At 48.3% G+C, this 18,838-nt stretch overlaps 1 protein-coding gene across 2 annotated transcripts in view; it reads left to right on the top strand.

Moving 5' to 3' along the window:
* The window catches only part of LOC124015776 (serine/threonine-protein phosphatase 5-like), a 42,860-nt gene extending 24,248 nt beyond the window's left edge, over positions 1 to 18,612 (top strand). The window contains exons 8-14 of one of the 2 annotated variants that reach the window (XR_006835217.1): positions 6,968 to 7,110; positions 11,474 to 11,561; positions 11,640 to 11,680; positions 11,802 to 11,980; positions 15,856 to 15,937; positions 16,054 to 16,476; positions 16,515 to 18,612. Coding sequence is in view for 1 of the 2 variants with exons in the window: in XM_046331247.1 (XP_046187203.1) it covers positions 6,968 to 7,110; positions 11,474 to 11,561; positions 11,640 to 11,680; positions 11,802 to 11,980; positions 15,856 to 15,937; positions 16,054 to 16,116 (596 nt within the window). In the remaining variant the exon portion in view is untranslated. Of the gene's footprint in view, positions 1 to 6,967; positions 7,111 to 11,473; positions 11,562 to 11,639; positions 11,681 to 11,801; positions 11,981 to 15,855; positions 15,938 to 16,053 lie in introns of both variants that reach the window. The other variant, XM_046331247.1, reaches the window with a different exon arrangement.
* Positions 18,613 to 18,838: the final 226 nt, after the last annotated feature.

Raw genomic sequence — 18,838 nt, 5'->3', positions numbered from 1 at the left:
CTGTGCCAACTGGAAGTGCCTTAAATTGGGGTGTTTGGGGCCGTTTCGAAGGGTTAAAAAAGTTGAATCTTTCCAAAACTTTAAATGTGTGATTAGGCAACCCTCATGAACTTTAAATCAGTCATGTCTCCCATCAAATTTCCAAGAAAAATTCACACACGCACACAGCTAGGACGGAGGGACACAGTGTGAGGCTTAGAGACACTGTTACATTTACATTTACATTTACATTTAAGTCATTTAGCAGACGCTCTTATCCAGAGCGACTTACAAATTGGTGCATTCACCTTATGTTACCAGGCTTAGAGCCTGCAATAGTTACCTTTGTTCGAACTATTAAAGAACCGTCAGACCTACAGCTCTGAAACTTTAGAAGCCTCTTCTAGAGTTCAGGTCTATAGTGCATGGTGAGTTATGTGGCTCGGGAAGGTTCTCGGACCGAGAAACAGCCTCGTTCACTTGCAATAACTTCAATTCATTTTGACATCACAAAAAGTACGACATTTAGAAATGTCCCAGAGTCGCAAGACTAGGTGCATTGAAACCGCCTTTGCCCATAGACGGACCCTAACGTTTCTGTCTGAAAGCTCATTCAAGGACCCTGTAGCAACGCCTGGAAAATTTGGATTTTCAACACCAATTAAGGTCGCTACTCGGGCTCCAAATGACCTATCGAGCCGAAACTTGTGATTCGGGGTCGCCTCAGCTAGACCTACACATAATGTCAGAACTGGACCCGCAGCTAGAACGTGACTATGTGTTTTATGTTTTTATTATGGTTTGAACTAGAGGTCGACCGATTATGATTTTTCAACGGCGATACTGATTATTGGAGGACCAAAAACTCAATACCGACTAATCGGACGATTTTAAATTAAAAATAATAAATAAATATACATTTATTTTATTTGTAATAATGACAATTACAACAATACTGAATCCTCTTAAGCCTAGGGCTTACTTTTTAGAACATTCTGTTAAAAATTGCGCAACATTTCAGCGTCCTGCTACTCATGCCAGGAATATAGTATATGCATATGATTAGTATGTGTGGATAGAAAACACTATGACGTTTCTAAAACTGGTTAAATCACGGCTGTGACTATAACAGAACGTGTGTTTTGTAGAAAAGCCCAAGGAAAACTGATCACCAAAAAGTGGAAAAAATGTCAATGCGCCACTTGCATGTATTGTCTATGGCACAGCAAATTAGATGGCGCCGAGATTACAAGTCCTACAGCTTCCACACGATGTCGCCAGTCTTGGCAATTGCCTAGGGGGTTGTTCCTTGGTCAAACGAAGAAGAGAGACCCCATTCCATCCGGTCTCCGACAGGATGTTTTGGAAGAGAGATTTCCGAACTTGATTTGAAGACGTGGAGCTATTGAATACACATCGCCCCGTGATCAATTTGATAGATTATTAACGTTTACTAATACCTAAAGTTGCATTACAAAAGTATTTCGAAGTGTTTTGTGAAAGTTTATAGGCAACTTTTTTAATTTAAAAAATGACGTGTTTTGAAACAGTGTTTTTTTCTGGATCACACAGTTTTCAGAGATGGCTATTTTGGGTATATATGGACCGATTTAATCGAAAAAAGACCCAATAGTGATGTTTATGGGACATATAGGAGTGCCAACAAAGAAGCTCGTCAAAGGTAATTAATGTTTTATATTTTATTTCTGCGTTTTGTGTAGCACCGGCTACGCTAATTATTTTGTTTAGGTCCCCTTCAGGTATTTCGGGGTTGCATGCTATCAGATAATAGCTTCTCATGCTTTCGCCGAAAAGCATTTTAAAAATCTGACTTGTTGGCTAGATTCACAACGAGTGTAGCTTTAATTCAGTACCCTGCATGTGTGTTTTAATGAACGTTTGAGTTTTAACGAGTGCTATTAACATTTGGCGTAGCGCATTTGCATTTCCAGATGGCTGGGTGGGACGCAGACGACTCTGGGGACGCTAAGAGGTTTTAATATAATACATCAATAAAATCAATTTAGCATCAAGTAGATGATGAAACATGTTCAATTTGGTTTGTGCAATGCGTGCTATGTAAGAAAGCTAACATTTCAGTTCCTTGCTCAGAACATGAGAACATATGAAAGCTGGTGGTTCCTTTTAACATGAGTCTTCAATATTCCCAGGTAAGAAGTTTTAGGTCGTAGTTATGATAGGAATTATAGGACTATTTCCCTCTATACCATTTGTATTTCATTAACCTTTGACTATTGGAAGTTCTTATAGGCACTTTAGTATTGCCAGTGTAACAGTATAGCTTCCGTCCCTCTCCTCGCTCCTCCCTGGGCTCGAACCAGCAACACAACAACAGCCACCACATCGAAGCAGCGTTACCCATGCAGAGCCAGGGAAACAACCACCCCAAGGCTCAGAGCGAGTGAATTTTAAAACGTTATTAGCGCGTGCTAACTAGCCAGCCATTTCACTTCGGTCACACCAGCCTCATCTCGGGAGTTGATAAGTTTGACGTCATAAACAGCGCAATGCTTGACGCACAACGAAGAGCTGCAGGTAAAACGCACGAAAGTGCTGTTTGAATGAATGTTTACGCGCCTGCTTCTGCCTACCACCGCTCAGTCAGATACTTAGATACTTGTATGCTTGTATGCTCAGTCAGATTATATGCAGCACAGTACACGCTAGATAATATCTGTTAATATCATAAACCATGTGTAGTTAACTAGTGATTATGATTGATTGTTTTTTACAAGATAAGTTTAATGCTAGCTAGCAACTTACCTTGGCTTACTGCATTTGCATAACAGGCAGTCTCCTTGTGGAGTGCAACGAGAGAGGCAGGTCGTTATTGCGTTGGACTAGTTAACTATAAGGTTGCAAGATTGAATCCCCCGAGCTGACAAGAAGACCTGCACGAGGCAGTTAACCCACTGTTCCCAGGCCGTCATTGAAAATAAGAATGTATTTTTAACTTACTTGCCTGGTTAAATAAAGATTAAATAAAGGTGTAAAAACAAAAAATCGGCAAATCGTCGCCCAAAAATACAGATTTTCGATTGTTATAAACTTGAAATTGGCCCGAATTAATCGGCCATTCCGATTTTAAATCGGTCTACCTCTAGTTTGAACAGAAGGCGCTGTGAATTCTGGGCCTGCTCTGAAACCTGTGATAGTTGGCTTCTAAACTAAAAAGTGGGAAAAGTGGGTGTGGTGTCAGTTTATCAGTTTGGTGTCAGAATGATATCTAATTGACTGATGGATGGTGACTTGCTGGCTGACTTTTGTCCATTTGCAATATGTTTAAACAGTGAGGTACCATCACCAAAGTGACATTCTGAAATCAACCCAAACGCGCGATTGAGAGGAACCAGAATCACTGCCCGGCCATCCCGAGTTCACCGGGACAGTCAATTTCGCATTCCTGAATTTTTTTGAGCATGTCAAATTCGTTATGGTAAATGCCCATTGCAAATGGATAGCCGTGCGCCTGGTGATTGGAACGGGTTACCAGGATAACATTTTCATAATGGTTTTAAATGCCTTTAGGGGTGTGCAAGGGGTCCACAGTTGGGTAGGGAGCACCCCCCATCCGAGCCCATCCAATAGGGGCGCCCCTAGTAATTTTGGACATTTTTTCAAAAACTTAAATGAGACTCCCACTTCTCTCATGTCACCATCGAGCGATGGGGAGGAACCACTTTCACTGCCCGGCCATCCCGAGTTCATCGGGCCAGTCAATTTAGCATTTCTGCAGTATTTTTGAGCATGTCAAATTATTTTTTTATTTAACATTTATTTAACCAGGTAGGCTAGTTGAGAACAAGTTCTCGTTTGCAACTGCGACCTGGCCAAGATAAAGCATAGCAGTGTGAACAGACAACACAGAGTTACACATGGAGTAAACAATTAACAAGTCAATAACACAGTAGAAAAAAAGGTGGAGTCTATATACATTGTGTGCAAAAGGCATGAGGTAGGCGAATAATTACAATTTTGCAGATTAACACTGGAGTGATAAATGATCAGATGGTCATGTACAGGTAGAGATATTGGTGTGCAAAAGAGCAGAAAAGTAAATAAATAAAAACAGTATGGGGATGAGGTATGTAAAAATGGGTGGGCTATTTAACAATAGACTATGTACAGCTGCAGTGATCGGTTAGCTGCTCAGATAGCAGATGTTTGAAGTTGGTGAGGGAGAAGTCTCCAACTTTAGCGATTTTTTTTTTGTTTTGTTTTTCTTTCATTTTTTTATTTTTATTTTTTTGCAATTCGTTCCAGTCACAGGCAGCAGAGAACTGGAACGAAAGGCGGCCAAATGAGGTGTTTGCTTTAGGGATCAAATCAAATCATCAAATCAAATGTATTTATATAGCCCTTCGTACATCAGCTGATATCTCAAAGTGCTGTACAGAAACCCAGCCTAAAACCCCAAACAGCAAGCAATGCAGGTGTAGAAGCACGGTGGCTAGGAAAAACTCCCTAGAAAGGCCAAAACCTAGGAAGAAACCTAGAGAGGAACCAGGCTATGTGGGGTGGCCAGTCCTCTTCTGGCTGTGCCAGGTGGAGATTATAACAGAACATGGCCAAGATGTTCAAATGTTCATAAATGACCAGTACTACGGGTGGGTGTTGCCATCGTGACCAGTGAACTGAGATAAGGCGGAGCTTTACCTAGCATGGACTTGTAGATGACCTGGAGCCAGTGGGTCTGGCGACGAATATGTAGTGAGGGCCAGCCGACTAGAGCATACAGGTCGCAGTGGTGGGTGGTATAAGGTGCTTTAGTAACAAAACGGATGGCACTGTGATAAACTGCATCCAGTTTGCTGAGTAGAGTGTTGGAAGCTATTTTGAAGATGACATCGCCGAAGTCGAGGATCTGTAGGATAGTCAGTTTTACTATGGTAAGTTTGGCTGCGTGAGTGAAGGAGGCTTGGTTGCGGAATAGAAAGCAGACTCTAGATTTGATTTTAGATTGGAGATGTTTGATATGAGTCTGGAAGGAGAGTTTACAGTCTAGCCAGACACCTAAGTACTTATAGATGTCCACATATTCTAGGTCGGAACCATCCAGGGTGGTGATGCTAGTCGGGCGTGCGGGTGCAGGAAGCGAGCGGTTGAAAAGCATGCATTTGGTTTTACTAGCGTTTAAGAGCAGTTTGAGGCCACGGAAGGAGTGTTGTATGGCATTGAAGCTCGTGTTCATAGAGGACAGTTTGGCTTTTTCAAGTGAGGCTTTATTAATGCCTCTGGTGGATAAGGAACAGTTTATTATGTTCAACATAGGAGGGCCAAGCACAGGAAGCAGCTTTTTCAGTAGTTTAGTCCAGTATGCAGGGTCCATACTGGAGTATGCAGCTTGAGTGTTTAGAGGCCATGACTATTTTCATCAATGTATTATTAAAAAAACATGTCTCCCCAGCCTATTGCTAGGTACCCGTTCTAAAACAGACTGGAGCTCTATGTTAAGTGTCTGTTGTTTATTTGACTGTTGCAGCCAACGTGTATACCTTTGAGTCGGCAGCATACATAAACACACAGGCTTTATTCAAGGTCAGTGGAAGGTCGTTAATAAAATAGAAAACAATAATGGCCCTAACCAGCTGCCCTGCGGTACAACGCACTCAACATAATTTCCATGAGAGAGGCTTCCATTAAAGAAACCCCTCAGTGTTCTATTAGATGGGTAACTTGCGATCCATAACACATTAAAAAAAACATTCAGCAATAGCTTATGATCAATGACCTCAAAAACTGCATTGAAGTCTAATAGAACAGCTCCCCAATCCCAGCTCCCAAATCCAATTTCTTTCAGCCAATAATTTGTCATTGCCGAGCACGAAGAGTGCCCTTCCCTATAAGCATGCTGAAAGTGTTATTTTGTTTTCTGTAAAATAACTTCTTTTTTTTTTGATCAAACTTAATTATTTCCAAAAGTTTGCTAAGCAATTGTAACAGGCTGATTGGTCGGCTGTTTGAACCATTTAAAGGGTGCGCCTCCCTGATTCCTTCCACCTCCTCAGTGGTCAGTATGCTGCTCCCTGATTCCTTCCACCTCCTCAGTGGTCAGTATGCTGCTCCCTGATTCCTTCCACCTCCTCAGTGGTCAGTATGCTGCTCCCTGACTCCTACCTGCTCTTACATTAATGTTGATAAAAACTTATGTCAGTGTCTGGTCTTCTATTCCCATGTGTAATTGACCCTTCCCTAAGCCCCGCCCCCCTTGGTTACTGTTGCAACCTTGGTCAACATTTTCCCAGGAAGCCCAATTCCCCTTTCAAACCACTGGAGAAAAAACCTCACAATGATTTCAAATGGTATTTTTAATACACAATGAAATGAAACACAGATTACCCCTTGCCGATCCGGAGACTCTTGGGTATGTTGTGGTGGACTGTCATTACAATTGCTTCACAGGAACCTGGTCGAATTAAGTTTGTAGTGTGGCTAGCCACTGACGGTTCAATGCACTGCAGTCAAACTCCGAACTAATTTTGGAGCTTCTCTTAAATTGTTTTTGCACGTCGACAGCAGATGAAAGTTCTATTCCTAATAAAGCCAATTTAGCTAGCTAACATGCATTTGGACAAAAACGAGTTATATTAACTATGGCTAGCTAGCTACTAGCACTGGCATTGTTTTCAATGAGAGCTAGCTGACCAGCTAGCTAAAAAACAATTCAACAGTATAATTTAGGATTTAAAAAAAAACTTCAACAGGCTGTATTTTATGTATCTAAATATCTGCACTGTTCAATTATTTAGCCATTTTTAAACCATTTATTTTGGGATGAAATCTGTGTTTTTGCCCCCCTGGGCTTCCAAGGGTTTGAAATGTAAGCTTGACTGAGGTGTCGGACTCGACCACAGTTGGTATCCATCAGAGCATTGCCATTATTAATTTTGCACAAGATTCTGGGGCATGGCTTAGAGACGGGTAAATTGTATTTTTAACTAATGTCCATATGTTTCTGTGTAACTAGGTAACCATGAGACTGACAACATGAACCAGATGTATGGTTTTGAGGGGGAGGTGAAGGCCAAGTACACCGCTCAGATGTTCACTCTCTTCAGTGAGGTCTTCCAGTGGCTGCCTCTAGCCCAGTGCATCAATGGCAAAGTCCTGGTAGGTAACCCTGACCTGTGACCCCTAATCTCTAGCCCAGTGCATCAACTACAAGCCCTGGTAGGTGATGCTGCATTCATAACCAAGTGGGAAGGTCGTAAATATGAGTTGGCCAGGCAGCCCACAGCAGGGCCATGTCAAGTGGCTTATTCCTTATTCCTGGCTTATTCCTTTGCTATAGCCTGCATAACCAAACAGCCAGAAGCCAAATCTTGCTAATTTTAAATGGCCTATCAAAAGCATTAAGACAAGTTAAAGGTATTGTCCTAAAGTTGCAGCTTTCAAATAGGAACAATTCTGAAAGTCAGTCTTTTGGCAAGTCTCTCCCACAGCTTTATTTTGAATTACAAATATTACAGGCAACAAGAAGTGAAATTGAGCAAACATTATGAAGACATCTGGAAAGATTTGTCCAAAGAACAAAGCTGAGCAAAGCTTATTAAGGAACGTGTATAGTTGGCCTGTTTCCATTATTAACAGAATCATAGAACACGGGACGAGATGTTAAAAACTGTCCATTGTGCCAATTGATGGAATGCACTCACATTAGATTTGCCGTTTTGTTGACAGAGTGGCATGGGAGGTTTATTTCTTAGACTGGGTTAAGATGTCAATTTTGGGACACATCTTCAGTAGTGTGCCTTCAAATCAGTGGGTGTTTCGGCCTTTAATCACTAAACACCCTCATCAAAGGTGGCCAGCTAAAGGGTGATTAAGCCTTAGCTTGTGTATCATGCCCAATTAAGATGTCCCACGGGACTATGCAAGGCAGGGTCGTCCTCTTCCCTGAGCCAGCCCTACAGCTGACCGCATACTGGTTAGACTTTTGCATTCCAGCCACACTGAGTTGCATCTGCTGCCAACTCTGTGTAATGCAGTTTCCTACGCTTGTGGGCCTCTTCAACAGAGTTTTCCCACGGGACTGTGAGCTCTATGATGTACACAGCCTTTCGTGAAGGGGACCAGAGTACCATGTCTGGCCTAAGGTTGGTAGAAGCCATCTCAAGTGGAAAAATGAGTTGCTGGCCAATATCGACAAGCATCTTCCAGTCCCGGGCCATGGCTAGGTGTCCAGTTTCTGGCTTCTTTGGAGGATGCTTGGGCCTATTCTGTCCCTCCCGGATGAATGTTGTTGTTTTGACGGGATTGCTTGTTTTTGGAGGTATTGAATTGGTTGCACTCCTCTTGGTCTCAAGTGCCTCAGCCAGGCTCTTTAGGACCTGATTGTGCCTCCAGGTGTAGCGGCCTTGTGAGAGGCTGGTCTTGCAACCTGTCATTATATGCCTGAGAGTCGCTGGAGCTGGGCAGAGGGGGCATGTCGAGTCCTCGCCATATCATTGATGTAGGTTTTTTGGTGATGGAAGCACATCATAAACAGCTCTTATGATGAAGCTGATGTTGCTTGCCTCCATTTGCCAAAGCTCACTCTAGTGGATCTTTCTCCTCTCCAGGCCTTCCCACCGCGTCCATTGCCCTTGTTTAGCAAGAGAGACAGCCTTTGCACTTCTTGCCGTCTCCTCCTGTCTGCGAACCTCCTCGACCACCAGCTTCCTGCGTTCAGATGTTGTTACCTTATGGAACGTTGGTTTGCTTGCTGCCAGGCCAAAGCCGCCTCTTCCATGCTGGATATTCCCCACAATGTCTTGGTGTCTCAGGGCTGATGTTGCTTGCTGCACAGCCTTGAATGATGTCCATTTCCGTCCAGTTTGTAGGGGAGGTGCAGCCTTGCTAATGGTCTGGTCTTTGGAGTCCTTCAATGTCATCTGACGTCTTACTTTAGAGCACTTATACTCCTTCATTAGACTTGTAAGAGGTAGTTCAAGGACCCCTTTGTCATAGAGGCCGATGTTACTCAGGCATCGTGGGACACCCAGCCATTTCTTCACGTATGAGGTAATGGTTCGCGCCATCTTCTCCACTGTTGTTTTTGGGACCTCATAGATGGTGAGTGGCCACATTACCCAGGGGAGAAGTCCAAACTGTAGGCACCAAAGCTTGAGCTTCCCAGGCAGTAGGGTCTTGTTGACGTTCTCAAGACCGTCGGCGATGTCCTGCCTTACTTGCTGCACTTGATCTTTATCCCGAAGGCTTTCGTTGTACCATCTACCCAGGCTCTTGACGGGTTGCTCAGACACCGTTGGTATCGGGTCATCTCCAATGCAGAACCTCACATCTTTAAGCTGTCCCTTGACTATGGAGATGCTTCAAGATTTGCTTGGCTTGATTTTCATCCGGGCCCCCTTGATGTTATCCTGCAGTTTTGCAAGTAGCCGCCTGGTGCATGCTGCAGTGGTGGTCAGTGTAGTCATGTCATCCATGTATGCTCGGATAGGTGGGAGACTGAGCCCTTCCTTAGTTCTCTCACCGCCGACCACCCATCTCGATGCCCTGATGACTTCCATGGTCATAGTGAAGGCCAGAGGTGAACTTGTACAGCCTGCCATTATTCCTACTTCCAAGCGCTGACATGTTGTTGTGAAGTCAGGTGTTGTGAAACACAATGTAGGCTACAACCTACCTACAACATACAGATTCCAAGACCTAATAAGAGAGGAGGATTATGTAAAAATGCCTATCAATTAATAATGATCCAGTTCTGGGGAGAACAGAGTTGTGTGCTCTGCAGCCGGGCCCCTGATGATTTACAACACAACGCACAGCCAGTGAGGCTACTTGCCCAAATAAACAGATTTGGCTCCAAAATATATTTTATCATGATTCCTCTCGTCCCTCCCAAGCTTACGATAGCGGTCCTTTTTAGCTGTCTCCTTTCGTCATCTTTTTAAAAGACAACCATTTAAAAAGGGGCCATGGTATTTCCGTGTTTTTATGGGTACTTTAATCTTTATTTAACTAGGCAAGTCAGTTCAGAACAAATTCTTATTTACAATGATAGCCTACCCCTGCCTAACCTGGACAACACGCCCTATGGGACTCCCAATCACAGGCGGATGTGATACAGCCTGGAAAGCAAAGCAGTGTGACAAAAACAGAGTTACACATAAACAAACAAACATACAGTCAATAACACAATAAGAAAATCTATGTACAGTGTGTGCAAATGTAGAAGAGTAGGGAGGTAAGGCAATAAATAGGCCATAGAGACTAAATAATTACAACAAATGTAGAAGAGTAGGGAGGTAAGGCAATAAATAGGCCATAGAGACTAAATAATTACAACAAATGTAGAAGAGTAGGGAGGTAAGGCAATAAATAGGCCATAGAGACTAAATAATTACAACTTAGCATTAACCATAAGTATATCTCAAGCTGCTTTCTCTTAATACAATAAATGTAACAACCATTTGTATTTTGTTCTTACCATAAACTGCTGAAGATGCTGCCATGCTTGCTGTCTTTATTGTTGACAAATGACATCGGAGAGCTGCAAGTGGTGAACTTGTTGGATGATAAAGCAGTTTCTCACTAGTAATCACCAGTTGGAGGGCCGTTCAAGTAAAACTTTTCCTGACCCCTAACCTTTGGCACAATGCATCAACGGCAAAGTCCTGGGCCTTTTCTCATTTGGGCAAAGGTCCGTCCGTCTTTCCTCCGTGACTCGGAAATAGAGAGTAATCCAATAGTCAAGAAGCGTGTCAATTTGTTAGAAGGCGAAGGGCAGATTCGTCCCCTCGTCGAGGATAGGAGTCCTTCACAGAAGGTTTAATGACTGTCACACCCCCTTTGAAGCAGTTGTTTTCTCACATACCTTATCAACTGCAAAGTCCTGGGAAGAATCTCAATTGCATACTCCTCGCGTCCTCTCTACTCGCCTCCTTCTCAAAACCCATTAAATGAGAAAGCCAATGGTCCTTCAGAACCTCTATTGAAAAGGAGGTGAGGAGTATGCAATTGAGATTCTACTCTGATAGGTAACCTCCGACACCTAATCTCTGGCACAGTGCAACAACCGTCATAGTAGGTTCCCTGTTAGGCTTCCAGTGGTACAACTGGACATGGTAGGTTCCCTGTTAGGCTTCCAGTGGTACAACTGGACATGGTGGGTTCCCTGTTAGGCTACCAGTGGTACAACTGGACATGGTAGGTTCCCTGTTAGGCTACCAGTGGTACAACTGGACATGGTAGGTTCCCTGTTAGGCTTCCAGTGGTACAACTGGACATGGTGGGTTCCCTGTTAGGCTACCAGTGGTACAACTGGACATGGTAGGTTCCCTGTTAGGCTTCCAGTGGTACAACTGGACATGGTGGGTTCCCTGTTAGGCTACCAGTGGTACAACTGGACATGGTAGGTTCCCTGTTAGGCTTCCAGTGGTACAACTAGACATGGTAGGTTCCCTGTTAGGCTTCCAGTGGTACAACTGGACATTTGAAGACTTATCTATAGTTGTGTTGTCTGTGCCAGGTGATGCACGGGGGGCTCTTCAGTGAGGACGGAGTGACGTTGGATGATCTGAAGAAGATCGACAGGAACAGACAGCCCCCCGACTCTGGTAAAATCAATCAATGAATCAATATCTTTAGTTTCCTGTTTAGGACCAAGGAATAAGTTTGTTTGTTGTTTTCTTCAGGTCCTATGTGTGATCTTCTCTGGTCAGATCCACAGCCACAGGTTTGGTGTTTCCTTGCACCACACTTGAAATACACTCTGTCATCAACAATAATCTGCTTCAAATAGATGACATCATGCAGTACATTTATCTACTTTCTCTCCTCCCCTCCATCTGTCTCAGAATGGCCGGTGTGTGTCTAAGCGAGGTGTGAGCTGTCAGTTTGGGCCGGATGTCACCGAGCGGTTCCTTGACCAGAACAATCTGGATTACATCGTCCGCAGTCACGAGGTCAAGGCAGAGGGTTATGAGGTCACACACTCAGGGAAGTGCATCACAGTCTTCTCAGCGCCCAACTACTGGTAACTATGGCAACAGACTCACTATGCATTCCAATTTTAGTGATTCAATCTGCATTGCTATATTTCAAATAAAAACGTATATTGTAAGACTTTCAAATGCCACCCCCCTCTAAAGCCTTAGTTTAAGATGACAGTAACAGTATTCTCTTCCTCCTCTCCCTTCCGCCTCTCTTCCTCCTCTCCCTTCCGCCTCTCTCCCTCCCTTCCGCCTCTCTCCCTCCCATCCGCCTCTCTCCCTCCCATCCGCCTCTCTCCCTCCCATCCGCCTCTCTCCCTCCCATCCGCCTCTCTCCCTCCCATCCGCCTCTCTCCCTCCCTCCCCCTCCCACCCGCCTCTCTCCCTCCCACCCGCCTCTCTCCCTCCCACCCGCCTCTCTCCTCCCACCCGCCTCCTCCCTCCCACCCGCCTCCCACCCGCCTCTCCCTCCCACCCGCCTCTCTCCCTCCCACCCGCCTCTCTCCCTCCCACCCGCCTCTCTCCCTCCCACCCCTCTCTCCCTCCCCCTCCCACCCGCCTCTCTCCCCATCCCACCCCTCTCTCCCTCCCATCCGCCTCTCTCCCTCCCACCCGCCTCTCTCCCTCCCACCCGCCTCCCTCCCATCCGCCTCCCACCCATCCTCTCTCCCTCCCACCCGCCTCTCTCCCATCCCCTCTCTCCCCCCCATCCGCCTCTCTCCCTCCCATCCGCCTCTCTCCCTCCCACCCGCCTCTCTCCCTCCCACCCGCCTCTCTCCCTCCCACCCGCCTCTCTCCCTCCCACCCGCCTCTCTCCCTCCCACCCGCCTCTCTCCCTCCCACCCGCCTCTCCCATCCCTCCCACCCGCCTCTCTCCCTCCCATCCGCCTCCCACCCGCCTCTCTCCCTCCCATCCGCCTCCCACCCCTCTCTCCCTCCCATCCGCCTCTCTCCCTCCCACCCGCCTCTCTCCCTCCCATCCGCCTCTCTCCCTCCCATCCGCCTCTCTCCCTCCCATCCGCCTCCCACCCGCCTCTCTCCCTCCCACCCGCCTCTCTCCCTCCCACCCGCCTCTCTCCCTCCCACCCGCCTCTCTCCCCCCTCCCGCCTCTCTCCCTCCCACCCGCCTCTCTCCCCCATCCCACCCCCATCCGCCTCTCTCCCTCCCACCCGCCTCTCCGCCTCCTCCTCCCACCCGCCTCTCTCTCCTCCCACCCGCCTCTCTCCCTCCCACCCGCCTCTCTCCCTCCCATCCGCCTCTCCCTCCCTCCCATGCACCCCTCCCTCCCATCCGCCTCTCTCCTCTCTCCCATCCGCCTCTCTCCCTCCCATGCACCCGCCTCTCTCCCTCCCACCCGCCTCTCTCCCTCCCACCCGCCTCTCTCTCCCCTCCCTCCCACCCGCCTCTCTCCCTCCCCCTCCCACCCGCCTCTCTCCCCCTCCCACCCGCCTCTCTCCCTCCCACCCGCCTCTCTCTCCCTCCCACCCGCCTCTCTCCCCCTCCCCCCCCATCTGCCTCTCTCCCTCCCCCTCCCATCCGCCTCTCTCTCTCTCCTCCCCACCCGCCTCTCTCCCTCCCACCCGCCTCTCCTCCCTCCCATGCCCCCTCCCCTCCCACCCGCCCTCTCTCCCCCTCCCACCCGCCTCTCTCCCTCCCATCCGCCTCTCTCTCTCTCCCCCTCCCATCCGCCTCTCTCCCTCCCATCCCATCTGCCTCTCTCCTCTCCCATCCGCCTCTCTCCCTCCCATCCGCCTCTCTCCCTCCCATCCGCCTCTCTCCCTCCCATCCGCCTCTCTCTCTCCCATCCGCCTCTCTCCCCCCTCCCTCCCATCCGCCTCTCTCCCTCCCTCCCTCCCATCCGCCTCTCTCCCTCCCATCCGCCTCTCTCTCCTCCCTCCCTCCCATCCGCCTCTCTCCCCTCCCATCCGCCTCTCTCCCTCCCATCCGCCTCTCTCCCTCCCATCCGCCTCTCCCATCCCTCCCATCCCATCTGCCTCTCTCCTCTCCCATCCGCCTCTCTCCCTCCCATCCGCCTCTCTCCCTCCCATCCGCCTCTCTCTCCCTCCCATCCGCCTCTCTCTCCCCCTCCCATCCGCCTCTCTCTCCCTCCCATCCGCCTCTCTCTCCTCCCATCCGCCTCTCTCCTCTCCCTCCCATCCGCCTCTCTCCCTCCCATCCATCCGCCTCTCTCCCTCCCATCCGCCTCTCTCCTCCCCCTCCCATCCGCCTCTCTCTCTCCTCCCATCCGCCTCTCTCTCTCTCCCCTCCCATGCCGCCTCTCTCCCATCTCTCTCTCCCATGCACGCCTCTCTCCTCCCTCCCATGCACCCCTCTCTCTCTCCCTCCCATGCACCCTCTCTCTCCCTCCCCATGCACCTCTCTCTGCGCCTCTCTCTCCCTCCCATCCCTCCCTCCCATGCGCCTCTCTCTCTCTCCCCTCCCATGCGCCTCTCTCTCTCCCTCCCATCCGCCTCTCTCTCTCTCTCCCTCCCATCCGCCTCTCTCTCTCTCTCTCCCCCTCCCATCCGCCTCTCTCTCTCTCTCCCATCCGCCTCTCTCCCTCCCATCCGCCTCTCTCTCTCTCTCTCCCCTCCCATCCGCCTCTCTCTCTCTCTCTCTCCCTCCCATCCGCCTCTCTCTCTCTCTCTCTCCCTCCCATCCGCCTCTCTCTCTCTCCCTCCCATCCGCCTCTCTCTCTCTCTCTCCCTCCCATCCGCCTCTCTCTCCCTCCCATGCACGCCTCTCTCTCCCCCCATCCCATGCACCCCTCTCTCTCTCTCCCTCCCATGCACCTCTCTCCTCTCCTCTCCCTCCCATGCACCCTCTCTCTCCCTCCCATCCCTCCCATGCACCTCTCTCTCTCCCTCCCATGCACCCCTCTCCTCCCTCCCTCCCATCCCATGCACCTCTCTCTCTCCCTCCTCCCATCCCTCTCTCCTCCCTCCCATCTGCCTCTCTCTCTCTCTCTCCCCTCCCATCTCCTCATCCTCCTCTCTCTCTCTCCCTCCCATCCCCCTCTCTCTCTCTCTCTCTCCCTCCCATCCGCCTCTCTCTCTCTCTCTCTCCCTCCCATGCACGCCTCTCTCTCCCTCCCATGCACGCCTCTCTCCTCCCTCCCATGCACCCCTCTCTCTCTCCCTCCCATGCCTCTCTCTCCCTCCCATGCACGCCTCTCTCTCCCTCCCATGCACGCCTCTCTCCCTCCCATGCACGCCTCTCTCTCCCTCCCTCCCATGCACCCCTCTCTCTCTCCCTCCCATGCACCCCTCTCTCTCTCCCTCCCATGCACCTCTCTCTCTCCCTCCCTCCCATGCACCTCTCTCTCTCCCTCCCTCCCATGCGCCTCTCTCTCTCCCTCCCATCTCTCTCCCTCCCTCCCATGCACGCCTCTCTCTCCCCTCCCATGCACGCCCTCTCTCCCTCCCTCCCATGCGCCTCTCTCTCTCCCTCCCTCCCATGCGCCTCTCTCTCTCCCTCCCTCCCATGCGCCTCTCTCTCTCCCTCCCTCCCATGCGCCCCTCTCTCTCTCCCTCCCTCCCATGCGCCCCTCTCTCTCTCCCTCCCATGCGCCCCTCCCTCCCTCCCATGCGCCTCTCTCTCTCCCTCCCTCCCATGCGCCTCTCTCCCTCCCATCCCCCTCCCTCCCATGCGCCTCTCTCTCCCTCCCTCCCATGCGCCTCTCTCTCTCTCCCTCCCATGCGCCCCTCTCCCTCTCCCTCCCATGCGCCCCTCTCCCTCTCCCTCCCATGCGCCCCTCTCCCTCTCCCTCCCATGCGCCCCTCTCCCTCCCTCCCTCCCATGCGCCCCTCTCTCCCTCTCCCTCCCATGCGCCCCTCTCTCTCTCTCCCTCCCATGCGCCCCTCTCTCTCTCTCCCTCCCATGCGCCCCTCTCTCTCTCCCTCCCATGCACCGCCACAGTGATCAGATGTGTAACAAAGGAGCGTACATCCATCTCAGTGGATCAGACCTCAAACCACAGTTTCACCAGTTCACTGCTGTGGTCAGTACATCCATTATATATGATATGTCCTTACTGTGAGCCAGCCCATACTAACCCATCTCCTTACTATCATGAACCTCTGTCGTGCTCTCTGTCTCTCTCTTTCCCCTCCACAGCCTCATCCGAATGTGAAGCCCATGGCGTACGCCAACTCACTGATGCAGATGGGGATGATGTAGAGGCCAAGCCCAAGTCGCTCAGTCTGACCCCTGACCCTGGCCAACAACATGCCCATACTGTGCTCCATGGGATCTCTCGCCCAGCCATGCCTGAGTAGCTCCCTTCCCCTTGGCCCAAACTCTTTGATCTCTGTAGTGATGGAGCTTTCACCATATGACCGTCACCTTACTGCTCTGCAGAAATCAAAGGGTTATTGTTAAGGGGAAGAAATGGGAAGTGAATTGTGTCCAGTTCCGATAATCCCTACTGTTTCTTTCAGAGTGTCCAACATGGTAGGGTCATGGTATATTTAAGGCAGGAAGAGACAACATGGTAGGGTCATGGTATTTAAGGCAGGAAGAGACAACATGGTATTTAAGGTAGGAAGATACAACATGGTAGGGTCATGGTATTTAAGGCAGGAAGAGACAACATGGTATTTAAGGCAGGAAGAGACAACATGGTATTTAAGGCAGGAAGAGACAACATGGTATTTAAGGCAGGAAGAGACAACATGGTATTTAAGGCAGGAAGAGACAACATGGTATTTAAGGCAGGAAGAGACAACATGGTATTTAAGGCAGGAAGAGACAACATGGTATTTAAGGCAGGAAGAGACAACATGGTATTTTAGGTAGGAAGAGACAACATGGTATTTTAGGTAGGAAGAGACAACATGGTATTTTAGGTAGGAAGAGACAACATGGTATTTTAGGTAGGAAGAGACAACATGGCATTTTAGGTAGGAAGAGACAACATGGTATTTAAGGCAGGAAGAGACAACATGGTATTTTAGGTAGGAAGAGACAACATGGTATTTAAGGCAGGAAGAGACAACATGGTATTTAAGGCAGGAAGAGACAACATGGTATTTAAGGCAGGAAGAGACAACATGGTATTTAAGGCAGGAAGAGACAACATGGTATTTAAGGCAGGAAGAGACAACATGGTATTTAAGGCAGGAAGAGACAACATGGTATTTAAGGCAGGAAGAGACAACATGGTATTTAAGGCAGGAAGAGACAACATGGTATTTAAGGCAGGAAGAGACAACATGGTATTTAAGGCAGGAAGAGACAACATGGTAGGGTCATGGTATTTAAGACAGGAAGAGACAACATGGTATTTAAGGTAGGAAGAGACAACATGGTAGGGTCATGGCCAATAGCCAAATCGTGGCTATTGATAACCAACCACCCCTACCAGTTTGGTGTTGAAGCATCCATTTTGGAGCTGCTGGGTTTGTAGTGATTAGACTGGTTAATCATACTGTACCTAACCTTAACCATACTGTATGTGGGGAGGATGGCTCAATACTGGCTCTGACCCTAATCATACTGTACCTAACCTTAACCATACTGTATGTGGGGAGGATGGCTTATTACTGGCTCTGACCCTAATCATACTGTACCTAACCTTAACCATACTGTATGTGGGGAGGATGGCTCAATACTGGCTCTGACCCTAATCATACTGTACCTAACCTTAACCATACTGTATGTGGGGAGGATGGCTCAATACTGGCTCTGACCCTAATCATACTGTACCTAACCTTAACCATACTGTATGTGGGGAGGATGGCTCAATACTGGCTCTGACCCTAATCATACTGTATCATAATGGCTGGAATGTAGTTAATGGAATGTTACCAAACACGTGGTTGATACCATTACATTGATGCCATTATTATGAGCCATCCTCCCATCAGCAGCCTCCATGGTACAGTTTTGATACTGTATGGAGCTGGTTTGTATCAAAGAATTGGAATGATCCGCGCTGTCACAGCAGTAAAACTGTTCTGCTACTGTAAAACATACTGTTGGTTGACCTACTGTTCGGTTTGTAGTGTCTCTTGTTGGGTTGTGTGAGCAATATGTGCTACAGTATTGGTACATAGTTTTATTAAAGTATTTTTTTACAGTAGAAAATGTGGCTATGATTCCATCTTCAGGAGAACATGAACCTGGTTATTTGACTCCAGTCTCACTCTGCACGGTGCCGTTCATTCCTACTAGTCCGATGGTTTAGACACATGCTGTACATGTATGTTGTTTTTCAACAAAGCTGATCCTTGTTCTGTTTTGCACTACTGCACCTTTTCTCTACCTGTTGCTGCTCTCCATGTTAACTCTTCAGCTCAGCCCATCAGTCTCCTGGTAGCTCCTACACAACCCCTCTTCTCTCCCAACCTGCTTCGCTACAAGGCCAAGCACTGGTGTGATGCTCCAACCTGCTCCACTGTTAGTCTACCAGTGACTTTGCCCATTTGCAGATGTTTGGCTCAGACGTCCAGACACCAAGCGCCCAGCTGCCGTGTCCCTTCAACTTTTTAGATCATTCTATACACTGAAGTGTATATCTGTGTATGTATGTATGTATGTATGTGTGTGTATGTACGTACATATGTATGTATGTATGTATATGTATGTGTATATATATAATTTAAAATACATTCTGTGTACATGTTTGGGAAAAAAGTTATTTGAATAAACTTTGTCCACTGATTTTGAATGAAATATTTGTTGTTGTTGAAATGTCAGGACACAGGGTCTGCATCCGGACACTAGAGGGCAGCAATGATTCTGTTTCCAGTCAAGAAACTGTCCCACTTTAAAGAAATTACCAATATATTTGCTGATGCAGCCATGTATAGTTTATTACATGTCCATTGGGTGTTTAGACATGAACCAACAAAGGGTCATTACCATGGTGTGCCTCAACATCTACCAACTGCCAAGTATA

This window comes from Oncorhynchus gorbuscha, linkage group LG02, assembly GCF_021184085.1.
Source record: "Oncorhynchus gorbuscha isolate QuinsamMale2020 ecotype Even-year linkage group LG02, OgorEven_v1.0, whole genome shotgun sequence".
Taxonomy (NCBI): domain Eukaryota; kingdom Metazoa; phylum Chordata; class Actinopteri; order Salmoniformes; family Salmonidae; genus Oncorhynchus; species Oncorhynchus gorbuscha.
Note: the sequence above shows the minus strand (reverse complement) of the source record. Positions and strands in the feature narration are given on the sequence as shown.